General features: G+C 34.3%; 2 protein-coding genes and 1 long non-coding RNA gene across 4 annotated transcripts; 1 reads left to right on the top strand and 2 right to left on the bottom strand.

The window, feature by feature from the left end:
- Positions 1-4,415: 4,415 nt before the first annotated feature.
- On the bottom strand, positions 4,416-6,237 carry LOC142519387 (CBS domain-containing protein CBSX5-like). The gene is made up of 2 exons (XM_075622389.1): positions 5,765-6,237; positions 4,416-5,384 (listed from the first exon to the last, which is right to left on the bottom strand). The coding sequence occupies exons 1-2, from the start codon at positions 6,094-6,096 to the stop codon at positions 4,523-4,525; spliced, it is 1,194 nt and encodes a 397-aa protein (XP_075478504.1). The 5' UTR covers positions 6,097-6,237; the 3' UTR covers positions 4,416-4,522.
- Positions 6,238-13,549: 7,312 nt separating this feature from the next.
- Positions 13,550-14,832, top strand: LOC142518584 (stem-specific protein TSJT1-like). Its single transcript, XM_075621378.1, has 4 exons — positions 13,550-13,899; positions 13,983-14,223; positions 14,331-14,451; positions 14,525-14,832. The coding sequence occupies exons 1-4, from the start codon at positions 13,682-13,684 to the stop codon at positions 14,719-14,721; spliced, it is 777 nt and encodes a 258-aa protein (XP_075477493.1). The 5' UTR covers positions 13,550-13,681; the 3' UTR covers positions 14,722-14,832.
- A 629-nt stretch (positions 14,833-15,461) lies between these two features.
- LOC142518585 (uncharacterized) lies at positions 15,462-17,391 on the bottom strand. Of its 2 annotated transcripts, none has more exons than XR_012813589.1 (3): positions 17,251-17,391; positions 15,696-17,157; positions 15,462-15,593 (listed from the first exon to the last, which is right to left on the bottom strand). It is a non-coding gene; the product is annotated as an uncharacterized LOC142518585 (long non-coding RNA). The 2 variants fall into 2 exon arrangements; XR_012813588.1 differs by having other exon boundaries at positions 17,258-17,379.
- Positions 17,392-18,020: the final 629 nt, after the last annotated feature.

Raw genomic sequence — 18,020 nt, 5'->3', positions numbered from 1 at the left:
AAATCGTCTTTCGGTTTCACTTGCCAGTATTTCGAATCTATGAGTTGTCCAAAGCTATGTAGCGGAATGAGAATGAATTTTTCAAATCAATATGAATGTTGGTATTATTGTTGATTATTCAACAATGTTGTTTTTAAAATTTTACATTTGGTTAGTCCAAAAGTGATTATTTATTATACATGTCAATTTAATTAATAACTAGCGACCTATACGTGTATGGATTTTTTAACATAATTAATTCTTTTTTAAGATTTTTAACAAATTAATTAGTTATTTTAATGTAATAAAATAGGTTTTATAAACATTTTTATTGAATGAAAGAATGTGTAGCTTTGTCCGTCCATTACAATGAAAGTTACTATATTATAAAAGATTGATATATTATTATATAACTCGTTATATAGTATAGATGGGAAGTTCAGGTTCTTCTATCGCGTTAAATTAATTATTACATAATTTACACTGGTATATATCAGTTCAAACTTCAAAACAATTATATTCATTGACCTCTAATAAATAAATTTGGTGCAGAATTTCATTTCGTTGCGTTTAAACCGGAATGACATCGGAAAGATGGGGAAAACAACTAGAACTCTGCGATTAATTAATTATTATAGTAAATATTTATAGTTTCCGGTATCCATGCAACGATCACGAGTTTTAAATGCTTCAAGAAGTAGGAAGAGGATGAAGAGTGCTCACCCAAAAGACCGCTGAATTTTCTTACTGCTTGGTAACTAAATGGCTTGTTTTCTAATACTATATAAAGCTCGATAGTTGCATATGTTTTCACATCATCGATCAGAAAAATTAAGGATATTTCTCAAATGGCAACGGCTATGGGTTTCCAACAAGTGGGATTCTTGGTTTTGTTATGCTTGAGCTTCTGCTCTGCTCGTATGGTACTTACTGATTCTAAAGATGTTGAAAAGCCAAACCTTCCACGTTCTTTCCCGGCTACACAGAGCACCGGTGCTGGATTCAAAAGTAGTGAAGGTATTTCCAGCTTAGGTGACTCCAAGTGGCAATCTGGTGGCAAAGGTAGTCATTGTTCTGGAGGTGGAGGTGGAGGTCGAGGTGGGGGTGGTGGCAGTAGCAATTGTGGAGGCAATGAAGGTTGTGGGGGGTGTGGAAATTTTGGTGGCGGCGGCAGCGGCTATGAGGGGTGTGGGAATTTTGGTGGTGGTGGCTACTGTGGGGGCAACGGAGGCTGTGGTTGCGGCTACGCCTGTGGTAGTGGTGATAGTGGAAATTATCAGGGTGGCTGTTACCGCCCACCGCCTCCAACTTGTTGCCCCGTTTCTTGCCCACCAGTTTCAAATTGTTGCCCCGTCGAGTGCCCGCCTGGTTATGGACATCCGAAAGTGGCTGCGCAACTTTGGGCTAACTCTCAGGCTCCACCTAGCCCAAACTCCAAAGCCCAACATTGGACTAACTCGAAGGCCTCACCTAAGCCCAATTATTCCGACAAAGACAGAGAGCTCGAACAGAAAACCGAAATAGATAGTAAGAATGAGACTGGGTCAGAAGGCCAAATGCAAGAAGATGTTTCCAAGAATAAGTCAATGAACTAAACTGTAAACTCTGTATAGCAACAAGGTTATACGGAGAAGAAATACTGGATATAACAGACATTTTCATGTATGGTTCCGAAATAAATTGATATAATTATATGTTGGAATAAAAGAATATTGGTTTCTTGAAATCAATATATAAATATTTTTCAATCTATCTTGTCTATCTAAGTAAGCTTCTCTTACTGGTAGTATTTAACAATAGAGATGCAAAACCGTGAGCTATTCATCCATCTATGTGAATACTGCTATGTATTTGATTCTGAATTTTCCTATCCGTTACTTATCGTGGCATTGAAGAAAACCTTGGTATCATTTCTCGCAAATTTCTTAAAGAAGAAGGGGAAGAAACTGAAGCGAAGGGAAGGGCCGAAAGAAAGGAGTACCAATCTTATGGGAACTCTGGTCAGCAACTGGCAAATCTATGCTAATAACAGCATGAGGTTGCAGCTCGATTTCTGCAGCTTTTTCGGGAGCAAATATAGGACTATCGGGCAAGTTGTTATCATCTTCCTCGATGGATGCGACTATGCTCGTGTCCGTGTGCACAGTGGAATGATCAGCGAAATGGCCATGCCTTCCCCACTCTCCTAGCTTCTCTTCCCCGTCCATGGATTGTCTCTCTTATTCTTTTTGGAATCAAGGCTGCTTTGTAGTTTGTTCCCATCTAAGAAAATAAAATATGCAGTTACAAATACTCAACTTTCAATTTTACTAGGATTGTTTGATATGCCGAATACCTGAGTAACAAGAGCATAGAGTGGTAAAGGTGCTGTAGCTGCACAAACACTGTCCGGAAAATCTGATGACAGAAACTAAAGTCCGAGACTCGTGAAAGGTAATAACAGAAGGTTAAAAATGTTCAACAATTTAAAAATTTATGCATACCCCAAAAAGAGACGTATATAAACGAGCAAGTGGTTCTTTATGAAGCATGAATGGTATCCAAACTGCCACTGTGTTCATAGGTACAGATATATGAGAACTAACATTCATCTGTTGGCAAAAAAGAACAAAACGTTCCGCAGGCTTCTAGGTACAACTGTAACTTAGCTTTTTAAACGTACTGTTTCCAGGTTATCTTTTAATCGAATATGAAGGAAGCAAAGTAGCATAAAGGAAGAAAGAGTACCCAGAACCAAAAAAAGGAAGTCAGCTTGTTGCTAATGTTTTATCAAGGGTTGGATTTAAAAATTGGAAGCACAAACAGAATGGATTTTTTTCCTTTGCTTTTTTGCTTTATTATGGACACCTGTCATTACAAAGCTTCAGTTAGAATGTTTACAAAACTGCTCGATTCAGCTAGCATGATTAGATTTTCGATAACTATCTGGGCTTTAACGTTCATTTTAAATGAGAGAAATGTTTGAAAATTTTCGTGTTCAAGTTCGAACTTCATTCTCCTTCTATTTCTCATCTCCATCTTGAAACGGGATTGACCATTTACTAAGTCTGCTTTAACTTTCTGTAACTTTGTTTGTGTGATGCTAATTCAAAGTTCTATGCAGATGCAGATAAAGAGCGGAAGATATCACATTTTACTGATCAATGACTAACTTGGGGGTTCACTCTTGTGGTTGCCAACATGTAGTAAATGAGCATGCTTTTTAATGACAGCAGTGGTTCAAGTTGGTTGTGTGTGCTCACGTGAATGTGAATTCCCATTTTTCTTGTGGTCATATGAATGTATGTAAAATGTCATTTGTTCTATTTTTTAATTCGTAATATCCCATTCTTTAATTTAGCTTCAACGTCATGACATGTACCACGCTGTTGTAATCAGTAGCCAGGACGGGCTTTAGGATTTGGAGATAATGAAAGACCAGAGCTTGGGCATGACACCATCAGAGGTTGCCTTGAACCCACTGAAATCTTTACCGACGAAGCAAGAAACAGTACACATGAAGGAACTGGATGATGATTGTAGAGTTTGTTTTACAGATCTATATTTGTGTGTGTGGGCGTACATGTTTTCCCATCATGACACCGTGTAATTGTTGTTGTAAGTCTTTCTCTCGTTTCTGAACACATGCAAAATAGTTGTCGAGGCAAAGATATACCTTTCTCCACAAGCTGAAATTGCCCGTATGAAGTGCTATACGTTGCAGGCAATCGTCCCCAAGATACGACGACTCCAAATCGAGATATTGCAGCACTACAAACTCTCGAAAATAGCAAACAAAAATATACACTAGCTTTCAAATATGAAACGAAAATAAGTGCAGCAATATGACATGAAGAGCAGCGTAAATTGCAAGAAGATTTCGAAATATGCTGAGAGGAATTATTTATAAACGATCATCAGTGCGTAGAAGATATACGTTTTTACGGATCGGAGCGTAAAAGTCACAATTCTCTGCGAGTAGTCAATGGACACAATGGTATCTCTTGGATCCAAATATTTAGCAAAATGAACTGTAAGATGGGATGAATCTGTGAATTTGATCAATTGAGGTAGGGTTATTGTATTTTGGAGGACGCCTGCTCAATACTAATATACATAGAATTTGATAAATTTTATAAGACAAAAGGAATGTTAATAAAAATATTATTTGGTGTTGGTAATGAATAATTCTATTAACAAAAGCAGAGGATTTTTAGCAAACGAAAGCTAACATTTATTAATACCAAACACAAAGATGGTCAAATCTGTCGAAGCAATGATTTATTCCATCACCGCGACAAAAAGTTGTAAAAGGACCCACTGTTCATCTTAAAATATCAGGAAAGACAGATAAATACCTTCTCAACCTAATCCAGGTTCAGAATCTGTAGAACTAAGGTCCAACTCAACAAATCACACTTCACAAAACTGAAAATCATGGGCTCATATTCACAATATGCTCCCTCCCTATTTTTCATCTCCAATACCAATCAGCCTCAATCCCACATTTTACTTTCTTACCATAGTTTAGGGGTGGAAATAAAACTAAATTTAGATAATCTGATCATAGTGTAAAATCAAAATTATGGCGAAAGATGTTCAACATGTTGGCGAATGTCACGATCCCAACAACGCTGGAGTCATCTTCAATCACCCAAACGTAATTCACCCTATGTGCGATGGCCTGGATCATCACGGCGACCAAAGAACTTCCTGGATGGCACACGATGGCCTCAGCCCGTCTCACCATCCGGGCTGAATAGCTGCTAGACCTGCTATACCGGCCCGACCTTGACAATGTCGTGGTGGGGGATGGTAGATCCTCATCAGAGGAGGAAGAACTGAAGGCATTAACACTATCCGAATCAGTCATGAATTCTTCGAGCATGGCCTCGAGTTTTCTTTCCTTCAATCTCGCCTGCACAACCCTCAGAATTTCCTCCGGTTTGCCGCCACAGTCTATGTATGCCATGAGTTCACCGGCCGAGAGAGTTGTAATGGCTGCCGCCAGAGTTTCGTCACAACTGGTAAGGGTGAAGGGTGATAATTCACCGATCAAGATCCGATCATCGCCGAGTATTGCCACCGAGGTTTGTTCGAGCAAGGATTGGGAAATGGCCCCCTTTACCGATGAGGCAGGGGAATGGTAGTTTACTGCCAAGAATTCGTGGCTGATAATGCCGAGGGTATCGATGGAGAGGGTGGGAATGGGAGAAAGTAGGCCAATTGAACTAAGGATGAACCGGATCACATCTTCTTGTGTTAACCAGCAAAATTCTTGGCCGTTGTGACTTGTTGGACAGATTGATAACGATGATGATTTTTGGAGTTGTTTTCTCTTTGATGAATAGGTTGTGGTGTTGCTCTTTATGGGGACAACAAGATTCTGGGCACCTTGGAGGATCAGATCGATGGTTTCAAGTAAACTGCAAAAATAATAGCAAAAACATTTCCATTACCAAGATAGTATACTCGGATCGTCTATCAATTTTAATCAATTTGGAGAGTATCGTTATATGTGACAAAAACAGAGCAAATGAATCAAGACTGCTATTTTCTCCATTAAAACTTCAATCTTGGCCACCTACTGAGCCAAACCAGCAAAACCCATTAGGTGAAAGTGGATCTATTCACAAAAACACCCCCATGCTATCATTGTTCCGGTATATAAAACAAAGGGGTCAATTATGGTAACTCTCTCACACACATAGCCTTAGCCAAAAAGCCTCGGAATTAAAGAACGGAAATTGTGAAGAAACAAACATTCCACAAAGAAAGATGTCATCATTACACGAGAATAAATTACCTGGAAGAAGGTTCCACGTGTTTCACCGAGCCCTGATCTTTTGACAGCAAGAGAGAGACCGGAGATTTCAATGCCAAACCCGGCGAACACATATTATCTTCTTCACAAAGATAGCAAACTATATCCACCATGCACACTTTCCCCACACAAACGCACTCCAGATTTCTCTTATTCGAGCGGTGGTCGCAACTCCAGACGCTTATGAAGTTGTCCCCCGAGGTCTTTAAGACGGTGAGTGCGTCGGCGACGGTTGCGCCGGCGGAGAGGGATCGGAGCGGCGGCTTTCCAAGGCAGAGATCGGCCACCTCATAGCCCAGCAAACGAACTGCCATGCAAGACCAACAAATTCGGAGACCAGAGAATATCTTCGCAGGTTTTAATGCTTAACAGGACTCCAGACACGGCGTATTGATATCACAGGGAGAGTAGTTGGAAGCAGGCAGGGAAGGAAGATAGAGATGCGCTCGCAAGTTTTATACTACCGAAGTTTTGTTTGCATCCGCTTCCCTCCAATTTAGAAATTTACTAAACTCTGGACTTTAATGTACTTTGACCAGGACTCCATGTATTTATTATTTTACTACGTATAATCTCGATTTAGCTAATGTTCGCATGTAACAGGTTTTTTTAAAGGCGTTACCTCGAAAGTCGAAACCGAGAGACCAAGAAGATGTTTCTTTTATGTTTTTAAATTAAGATCAAGATCTTTCAATCTTATCAATTTGTATTTATGATATTAGTTGATTTAAAAATAATATATTTGATTTACTGAGATAATCTCATATGATTTTTATGTTGAATTAAATAGAAAATTTTGATGTTAACTTTAAGACATTACATTATCTTAATAGATATCCAATGGTATATATTTGTCCTTGCACAAAAGACATGTAGCAAAATTATGGATTTGACGTATAAAAACAAATATACACTCTCCAAACAATGTCGTTATGGTAGCTAGCCAAAGAAACACAATATGATATAGGGTGTATCGTGTGTGTTATTTTTCGTTTTAACTTTTTGTTTACAAATTATGGTGTACTTAGGTGATAACGACATAAATAAATAACACGAATAACATTAGAATTTTAACGTATGTCGATCGACAGACTTATGTCAAGAGGTCATACTTATATATCAAATAAATTCACGTAACCTCAAATGTTATGGTATATAAACAACATAAAATAAGTGTTATTTTCTTATTATGGTTTTATGATAACACATTCAGCAGAGCAAACACCACTCGACTTTGAATTTGTTTCAATCGAATTTCATTTGACATTGTGGATTGTTCTCTGCCGAGAACAACATCTTCTTTTTTCGATGAATGACTTCAAGAAATTTTGAATGTATATGTACCACCAATATTTGAAAATCTCGAAATCAAAATAAATATAATGATAATGACATAATTTTTTCTCATATGTTGTAATTTATACATTCACGACATAATATAGGCAAAAATTTGTGTGAGATAGCTCACGGGTCGTATTTTGTGAGACGGATCTCTTATTTTGGTAATCCATGAAAAAATATTACTTTATTTATGCTAAGGCATAGTTTGGTACACATGATAGGATAAACATTTGATATATAATATAAGGATAAGTTAATGATAAATAAGACATATGATATTATATTTAATATTTGATATTATTTTAATAAGAGTGGTTAAATTTATATATTAGATTGTAATGACAAAATTAACCTTATCATAATAAATTTTATACTTTCAAAGTTGTTGCTTGAGTTCATATTTTTTTTACCTAATTTTATATATTATATAATATGATAATTGAGCCCTTAATTTTGTGAGTCAAGTCAAATATAAATTTTTTATGTTAATCGAGTGATACTAATAATTTTATTGAGATTTATACAAATCATTTATATAATTATCTCGAGTTCATTTATATAATTATCATATTATATAATATATAAAAATAAATAAAAATATTTATTTGATTTTAATTTCTACCTACAAGTGAAATGTGAGAACAATAGATTTTATGATTTTTATATATTGAGGGCAATTAAGTCATTTGTGGTGTTTTTATATTTTATCCATATATAAAAGTATTTATCACGGACCCATGATATTATCATGAGCTTTCTAAAAAAGTACCGAACGTGAGATAAGGAGGATTATTTATCAATCCCTCTCTTATCCCATGTATCAAATTAAACTATACCTAAGAGTATTATTTTTTATTGTGAATATCGGTAAGGTTGATTTGCCTCACCAATCTCAAGGGATACCTATTACATAATATAAGCAGTATCTTGTAGTGTAATAATGTAATTATATAATTTTCTGTTGGGGCATGCTAGCGATTTTAAATGCACATTGGCTAGTCGGTTACGTATGCGCGTGTATTTATTATGAATGGCTGCATCTTGTCGTGAATAAAGTCAAATTGACACGCAAATGCTTTTGTTTAATTATATATGGTCGTAAACGACTAACAAAATCGAGTACGGAAAGAACGATAAACGCAAATTCAAAATTTTCACTAATTTTTTTTTTCAACGATAAACGCAAATTCAAAATTTTCACTAATTTTTTTTTTCAAAAAAAATAAGGATAATATATTGATTTAAAATTATAATTTGTATCATATCTGGTATCTCGCAAGTGGTATTATGAAATGTTAGTATATTTATATGAGTAGGTTTCTTGTGAGACGTTCTCACGAATCTTTATCTGTGAGACGGGTCAGTTCTATCGATATTCACAATAAAAAAGTAATACTCTTAGCATAAAAAGTAATACTTTTTTCATGGATGACTCAAATAAGATATATGTCTCACAAAATACGAAGACCGTCTTACACAAATTTGTGTCTTTTTATAGTTATCTCATGCTTAGCATTTTTTTAATGTGGTATAGTTGCAAACAACAAATAAATATTGTAATTTTGATATTTTTATGCTTTTATAAATATGATAATTAATACATCAGACTTAAATTTATCATATTTATATATTATTTTATCTATTTATTAGTTTGAGATAATTACAATTATACTAAAGATAAAAAACGCTTTTTCATTCTTAAGCATGTGCTAATCTCGCTTAAGCTTGAAAAGCTTGGAGTTCGACTTCCGCGCTTCGGGACGCTTCACGTTTTTTAGAACCTTGCCAGTAAGACGCTCTCACGAATCTTTATATGTGAGACGGGTCAGCTCTACCGATATTCATAATAAAAATAATACTCTTAGCATAAAAAATAATATTTTTTCAAGTTCTCCTCAAAGTTTTGAAATGGTAAATTATAATACAGATTATGTACTCTCATAAATGAATCTTGTCCTATTTTATATTTTATCTCATTCTTATTCTTCTTCCTTTTTTTTGTTGAACAAATAAGTCATAGTCATTCGTTATCAATACAGTAAAATATAAACAAGCAGATTCAGTTTAGACGATCAATAACGTAAATGGCCTAGACTTCAATTCTTCCATTTATCTTTAATTTGTAATTGGTAACACGTAACGTGTTCTTCCAATAGCCCGATTGAGAATGGATGAAATTTCTTTTTTCCGTTTTTTGCATCTAATAAAACAATATGTTTTTTTTTTCATAAGTATGGAATTGTTGATTTTGTATCATTCTCTTTTGTTTATTCCGGTTTCCAGCTTATTCGAAGCAATTTGTTGTCTCGATATAAATTTCTTTTAAAAAAGAAACATTTTTTCAATAAAATAACAATGATTCGATGAGCGTTGGACAGTCAATTTTGAAGCAAAAGTCAAATTATTAGTTTTATTAAGAGGTAATATTTTATTTTTGTTTGCGTTTCAATCAAAAAAATCATAAAACTGAACCTACAACATTATTAGAAACTAGATATTATATGTGTCTTATATTGTAAAATATTACTTTTTATGCTAAAAGTATTATTTTTTATTGTGAATATAAATATGATTGACCCGTTAAAGATTCATAAGATCGTTTCACAAGAGATCTACTCATTTAAAAAATACACGAACACATTTGATTAATCTCGATGAAAAACATATATAAAATAAAAATATATGCACAGCATGAAAGATCTGATGGAATAAATCAATCAAATCAAGCAAATTTGAATACATAAAACAATTATGGACAAAAAGATCCCAATCTTTCCAGTATGTATTTGTCCATACTGGATCAGGGAAAAACAGATAGACAGCAGATGTCGTGGGATATCGGAGCACCGCTGATTGAGTTGGTGGGATATTAATATGTATATATTCTGACCTTTCACATGTGACAGATAAGTGCTATCAAAATACAAAAAAAAATTAAAAAAATAAAATCTTAATGAGACGTGAGCTAGCTTATCCATTCCCCACTTCAAACAAAATATATCAGCTTTTTTAGAGGAATAAATTATTGTTTACACAATGAAATCAAGCCTTTGGGAAAAGCAAAAAACAATAAAATAAAATAAAATAAATATTAATGTTCGGATAGGTACATAAGCGGTGATCAGTACACGTACAGGATCATGGGAATGCGTACCTTTTGTTAATATCCATGTTGGCTTTTACTACATATAAAAAATAATAATTTTTCATGGATGATCAAATAAAAGATATGTCTCACAAAATACGAGTGAAACCGTCTCACATTAATTTTTGTCTTTGCTTTGGTTCAATTGGAATCTGAGACCTTTCCATCTACGTACGAATCGAGTTAAGTGATACGTGATAAAAAAAAAATGAATAATATATAAAAATAAATAATATATTTTTATTTATATGATTATTGTTTTTATTATTTTATCATATTTTAAATGTTTTTAGAAAATTTAAATTAATTATGATTGTCAAATGATATAATTATAAAATTGTATTCATTTTTATCATAATTAATTCGCTATTAAAAATGAAAATGAAATATAATTAGTATCATAACAATCACAAGAGTTTGAAAAAAATCCTCCACTATAAAAAAATGTGTCGCGAGGCACGAAAGTAGATCCTTAGCTATTTTATGCCATTAAGGCAAGAAAAGCCTAATTTGTAATGGTTATAATTTTCGTCAACTAAATTATTATATCAAATTATTTATAAAAATCGGATGCGATATGTGGGTTGAGTATTTTCTATTTTAATTAATATGAATGTATTTTATTACACAATTATGTCAAAAAAATTATACAATTAATTTGTTTTTAAATATCATATTTTGGATTTAAAAAAAAAAATATTTATGCTTTTTAGAATAATAATATATTTCAAAAGTATATATAAGTAATGAAAACAGATAAAGTTTCTTTTTATGATAATTAAATTTGCGAACTCATATCATATAAATATGTAAGAAAGCCCAGGTTTTTATTCGGATTTGAGATTTACATATTCCAGGAGGCCCAAAGAAAAATCCCAAGTCCTTTTGGTTTTGTGTTGTAGTTTGGGTCGACACCTTTCAGGTCCTCAACAGTCGAATACTAGGATACCGCTATCGGGCAAGCCCTGAACCGTTAAAATTGTTATATGGCAATGTTAGGTGAATCGAGTCGAACTTTTAAAATGTATATGAGTTTGATTTGTTTATAATTGAATCGAATTCGAGCTTTATTTAACGAATATGTTCATGACTCATGAGCTTATTTGAGCTTTTATCGAGTCTAAACGAATTTTTCATCTGAAAGTTGACTCATGAGTCTACTAATAAACTTGTTCATGAGCTAACAACCCGAATATTGTAAAATTTGAACTTGATTCTTTTATCTTGACGAGGTTCATTAAATGTGCTTGAACTAACTTTTATCGAATCAAGCTTCGAATAGCTTACAATTGGCTAGGTTCATGGACATCCCTACCTGGTTTCAATGTAAAAAAGTAAACTAAAAATGAGAACTAACACTTTAATTTTAATTCCTATAGAAAAGGGAAATCAAAATTATGGCCCCCGATTCATAATAACAATATTAGTATAATTAACATTAAAACGTTTGTACGATTTATTTAACTATAGTGTACAAACAAACATACTATTAAGACAATCCATAATTTCCATATAATAAGGTACAAATTTTGGACTAGATAGGATAACACACAACATCCAACTATAATATTTTTCATTTTCCTATTTTATTTGGTTCAAGCTCAGGTACTTCAATATTTGATATTTATAATAATAGAAAATATAATATACGTTAAGTTTTTAAGACTTAGTGAGAACTTAAATTTAATTTACTTAACATAACAAGTTAAAATATGATATAGTTGCGTAATATTTCAATATGATATATCCTCTTAAGAAAATGATAAAATGTTATAAATCAAAGTGAAGTCATTAGGAATATAATAATTATACAGGCTTTTAAAATGAATATCTTAGGCTAAAGAGATGATTTCGACCAAAATTTTGTGCAGTACTTTTCCTCACGTACTCACACAAATTCAGTATAATTATTCATTTTCGAGCTATAGTGAACTCATATATCCGGACTGAAATCAAGTTGTTCAAATGAAACATATACCTCAGTTGATAACTGTTGTTAATTGGACATACTTTCTGGACCCAGGCAGCGTGGTCTAGTGGACTCAATTTTTGTCTGATCCTATAATTAATAAATAGCTTAATGAGTTTATTTTAAATTTCCTTAATATTGCCACATTTTTTTAAGTAAAAATTCAACCGACAAATGAGATATATATCAATATCAAAACATCAAAATACCAACAAAATCTAGAAACCACATCAAAATTCTTAAAACTAAAATTACCATATGATAATTTACATATACTGCTACATTATTTTTTCCAAAATTACAGACTCATAAAATACAAAAGGCTCTATTTGGCTCCTTTTATTACAAGTTCACGCCATTTCTCGCCCCTACTTTTGAACCGTACTTGAAAAACAAATCCCATAAAAGAGTGAGTTAACGTCCAGTACATTCACAGTCATTCAAATGTTGTCAATTGTAAACAAACAACATTATTGAGAATATTTCACATTTTAGTCGATTAATAATCCTAAACAATCATTCATAGCCAAATCCAATAAATCTGGACAAGATACATCATCCACTGATCATATCCACAAACTAAAAGTCGGATACATCATCCATCGACCAACATTAAACCGGTAAAATATTCTTCGATTGGCTAGCCCATATAAATATGTTCTTCACTAACTAACAATAAAGTCAATATAGCTAGCTTTACCTAAATACATCTTTAATTCACTTTCGATCACAATATAATGAAATTCACATATTCCGAAATTATAAACTCAACCAATAGCACCATCAATTCATTCATTTCACAGTTTTCAATAAACATGTTTATCTGTGAGTAATTTTCTATATTTGCATAAAAAATGAACGTACTTTTAAAAAATGAATTTACTTTTACTAAACATGTTTGCCTGTGAGTATAATATATATACATAGTTTTGCTGGTAAACGTAAATCTTAAATCACTTGCTTATAATTTATAATACACGCAAAGATTTCAAGTTTGTGACAAAATCTTAGATCCATCGATTAAAAATCGATATAACTTTATTCAAAATCAAATCCAACAACACAAACGTATAATAGAATCAGGATAACAAACACATTTGACTATTCTTTAAACTTTTTTTTGTTGCGATAACTTAGATTTGTCTTTTTAAAAAATAAAAACAAAATTAGCGGTGACGTCGCTGCCCACAGAGAAGCACACCCACAGGTCACAGATCAAAGAAGAGACCAACAGAAAAGTATGCAAACGGATAAACATACCGAAGTACGATAAATCATATCCTTATCCAACACCTTCACTCGTACCCATCCCTACGCACTGAATGCATAAATATAATATAATATAACATCTTCCAGAAAAAAAGAAAAGAAAAGAAAAGATATTTAAGATGTACCCGTATCGGTTGTGAACTGAGAGCCAGAAAGCAGAGGAAGAAAGTTCAAGATGTTAGCCATATTTCACAAGGCCTTCTCGAATCCACCCGAAGAACTCAACAGTCCGGCATCCCACAAGTGCTCCAAAAAGCCCAAACTCCCGGAAGAAACCCTCCATGAATTCCTGTCAGCACACCCCACAAACGCTTTCTCTATGAATTTCGGGGATGCTGCTGTTCTTGCTTACGTTGGAACAGATAATTATTCTAGTATCGGCCACAACCAGAGGTATCTAGCTAATATCTGTTTCACGAGGTTTTTGGGTGTTTTGTGGAGAATTTTCTTTGAAGTTTGAGTTTTTTTCTTTGCAGGTTGTTTTGTGGGTACGATGATATGTACTGCGTTTTCATGGGGAGTTTGAACAATTTGTGCGCGCAAATAAAACAGTATGGATTATCAAGAAATGCAAACGAAGCCATGCTGGTGATTGAGGCATACAGAACACTTCGAGACCGTGGTCCGTATCCGGCGGATCAGGTTATCAAGGATCTGGACGGAAGCTTCGCTTTCGTTGTGTATGATAGCAAGATTGGAACTGTTTTCACTGCACTGGTAAGAACTTCATGCTAACGGCTCCCATTCGTGAATCATTTCTTTATTTTTCCCGAAGCTCAAGGGGAGATGTAGTAATAATATTAGTATTGTTTTAAAATTTCCAGGGTTCTGATGGTGGAGTGAAGCTGTACTGGGGCATTGCAGCAGATGGCTCTGTGGTGATCTCTGATGATTTAGAGGTGATCAAAGCAGGCTGTGCTAAGTCATTTGCTCCATTTCCAGCGGGTAATCACCATTACTAAGTCGGTATATTGATTGATTGGTGCGTATATAATATATAACTAGGAGTAAATTGCAGGTTGTATATTTCATAGCGAAGGAGGACTAATGAGCTTCGAACATCCGATGAACAAGCTACGGCCAGTGCCAAGGGTGGATAGCGAAGGAGTAATTTGTGGTGCTAATTTCAAGGTTGATTTGTACACCAGAGTTAACAGCATTCCCCGAGTTGGAAGTGAAAACAATTGGGTTGAATGGAATAGTCAAAGCTCGTGATTTAAATAAAGGGTGTGTTTTGCTGTTTTCCTCTTTTACATCGAATACTTGTTCAGCGAAAACCAGTGTACAAAATGTGCGAATAAGATCCACTCCAATGCATTCTCATCACGTACATCCTAAATTGATGCATATATGTTGGTAGGATTCATGGACAACTATTGCTTCGCCAATGATTTTATTCGATTGATTCGAATTTCTATTAAATTTAACTCACATAATATCTAAGCGTTTCACGCGATATTTAATATATTAAATTTATTCGACGTCTTAAGTATTGCTCAAGAAATCTCTGTACCAACCAGCAGATAGTTACGGGATTCTGTTTAATGTTGGATGATCGTTACATTTCGGGTTGTATCCATTTGCCCACTCAAAATCATCCGTCAAGGTCCATATAAAATATCCCGCACATCAGCCCCATTCCTGCCGATTAATTTATGATCAAGTCAAGAATACATGCAAACGCACCTGATTTTAGCACCCAAAATTAAAACCAGAAAAGGAGTGGTATACCAACAAACCATAGGGATGAGTTGAAAGGAAAAAAAAAACGTAATTAAATACATTATAGCTTTAGCAAGATAAGAAAAGAATGACTTGTGATAGTTTATTCGTTTCACGTCATGTTTGTAACTCAATTTCGTTGTCAGGGAAGAATAACCTGGAATTGAAGTAACTTTCAACCTCTTTAAGATACCCAAAGAGAAAATTAACTGAAAAATCAAGTGATTTCGCAGCGAAAATGAGGCTAAAATAAGGAGAGAAAGAAAGCTAAATGAACATACATACCATTCTCGGTTACAAACATGGCCTTGTTATGTGATCTCTCTTTAACCTTTTCGAACAACGAAAAATCTGATCATCCCTGTCTGAATGATAAATAAATCACATGTTTCTCGATTTTTTTCCAACAAAATATATTATAACAACGATTTATGTCAATGAATGAAAAAAAGTAAACCGGTCATTACCTTTAGTGCAGCTAAAATCGTTGCAGATGCAACTCGAATAGATACAATCCTTTGCATAGAATGTGCTATAATGGTTTATCCCAATAAAGTCATACTATCTCGTAAAAGCGCCCTATCAACTGAAGAAAAATTCGGTAACTCTCACATTGGTTCTATAATCAGTAAAATCCTTCCATTGCTAGTTTCTTTGGATTCTTCACTTGGGCGTATAACCCAATATCGGTGCGCTCGTCGAGCAAAAGCCTAGCAAAAGTGGTAAACTGAGAAGAGGCAACCGGCTCTCCACCAATATAATATGCCAGCCTTTTGGGTTTTGGCGCTGATCTTGCATTTATATCCATCCTGATATATGAACCATTTGTTCTTAACCTCAATTTTGTTGAGCTCAAATAATTTCGTGTTATAAGCAACCCGACATAGGCATCTAAAAACTTTGTTTATGCATAACATATATAGACTCATGTCTACAATAACTAAAGGTAAAATATTCAACTTTTGTGGAGCTTCATGGGTGTAACTGAACCTCACGGTTGTGTTTTTGGGCAACTTGAGATGATTGCAACACTTACCAGGCAACATTAAAGCCAAGGCCCTCTTTGCAGCTTCTTTGTATACGGTATCATCCGTCAATGATATGTACATAAAAACATTAACAATGATGCCCATCATACCACCAACTTCCAACTAAATCAAGACTTTGGGCAATTTAGAATGACATGAATTTATAGTTCAAAATCCAACATTATTTTCCAGGATTTTGATAATCATTATTTACGTTGAACTGCTGTGCACGGTAGTCAAAGACTCAACATCTGAATTTCCTTGGGCACAGTTGCCATATGACAGTGAACCACGAGCAGCGGGATATGTTGCCCTCACATAAGCCATTTCAACAAACAAGTTTGGCTCGTTAATTCTAGCCCAATATTTAACCGGTCGGCAAAATTCTTAAAACATGTTTTAGCAAAATAGACGAAGTCTTCCCATTTAAATCAAATACACAACGCAATATAAGCAGACCATATAAAATTCGAATATAAACTCATGATAGATGCTTAACATGGTACAGCTATGGAGTACATAAAAAGATGATTACACGGATAACTCCAGATTATACATGCATATGCTCGGTTGAAGAGTGTCACTTCATAAGAATAACTTAGCATTTTCTTATAACAAACTCGATTTGTACATACTGCACTAAAGGACTGAGCCGGCCCCCATATCTGTTTTCAAGTTCTTGAGGATAGTCAAAGTGGTGAATAGTCACAAGAGGCTGAAATTCATGCAGTGAACCATAACTTATATCGACTGAACCAAACAATTAGCTTGAATTACAGAGGTTAAAACAACGAAAATTGATGGAACTCATTTGCATACTACCTCTAAGTAGGATGTTATATATCTATGATTTTGTTATTGAAGATTATAGCTGCTTGGTTAACCTCCCCAAAGTTCCCTTCTACACATAAGCAGACGGAATGTCCAAATCAGAGCAAGAAAAAATTAATCATGTCAAAGACAGGAATTTCAAATCAAAGTCCAATATACATACTTGATACTAGGAACAACTCTGCTCCAAGAAATTGAGAATTGTTAAGATTTAACCCGAGAGAATGCATTGTCTCAGTGTCTTCCTGAGATTAATTAGTTGAACTCTGCTTCCCGCTTAAAAGCCTTATCAAACCCAAGAAAGAGGAGACTTAGCAAACCTTACCATGTACCGATGGTAATAATCGTCAGCTATAAAACCGTTGTCCCTTTTTTGGTAAATACCTGAAAACATAGTCAAACACTTGAACATTGCAAAAATAACAAAAAAAAAAAAACTGGAAATAGGATGCAAGAAAGTCCTGTGACAACTAAAAACTAAAGCTGATACTTCCAATACCGCAAAAACGATCCCAGTTACTTGGATCGCTACCATCTTATGCTGCTTCGATCTGAATAAAGCGTGAAAATCACTATTAACAGTCTTCTGAAGACTAGTTCTTGAATAGGGGAGGAACTGAATGAAGGAAATAGAATGAAAATGATGAGTTGATACGCAGAAGTGGCAGTTCCTAAGAGGAACCCATCAGGAAAATCTGATCTTTTGATGTCAAAGTTGCCGTCGATGGAGGATTCGACAGTCACAATTGCCGGTAGAAGCAGGATTAAGAAGCACCGTTGTCGCATTTTTCCTCGATTGGGAAAGTAATAGTTGTTTCTTTTGATCAATAAATCTAATCGAAATTGATGCAAACACAACTGAGATGTAATCTTGATTCTTGTCCACCTCCAAGCAGAAGTATCCCAAACCAAATGAATTGAGACACATGATCT

This window comes from Primulina tabacum, chromosome 11 (assembly GCF_025594145.1).
Source record: "Primulina tabacum isolate GXHZ01 chromosome 11, ASM2559414v2, whole genome shotgun sequence".
Classification (NCBI taxonomy): Eukaryota; Viridiplantae; Streptophyta; class Magnoliopsida; order Lamiales; family Gesneriaceae; genus Primulina; species Primulina tabacum.
Note: the sequence above shows the minus strand (reverse complement) of the source record. Positions and strands in the feature narration are given on the sequence as shown.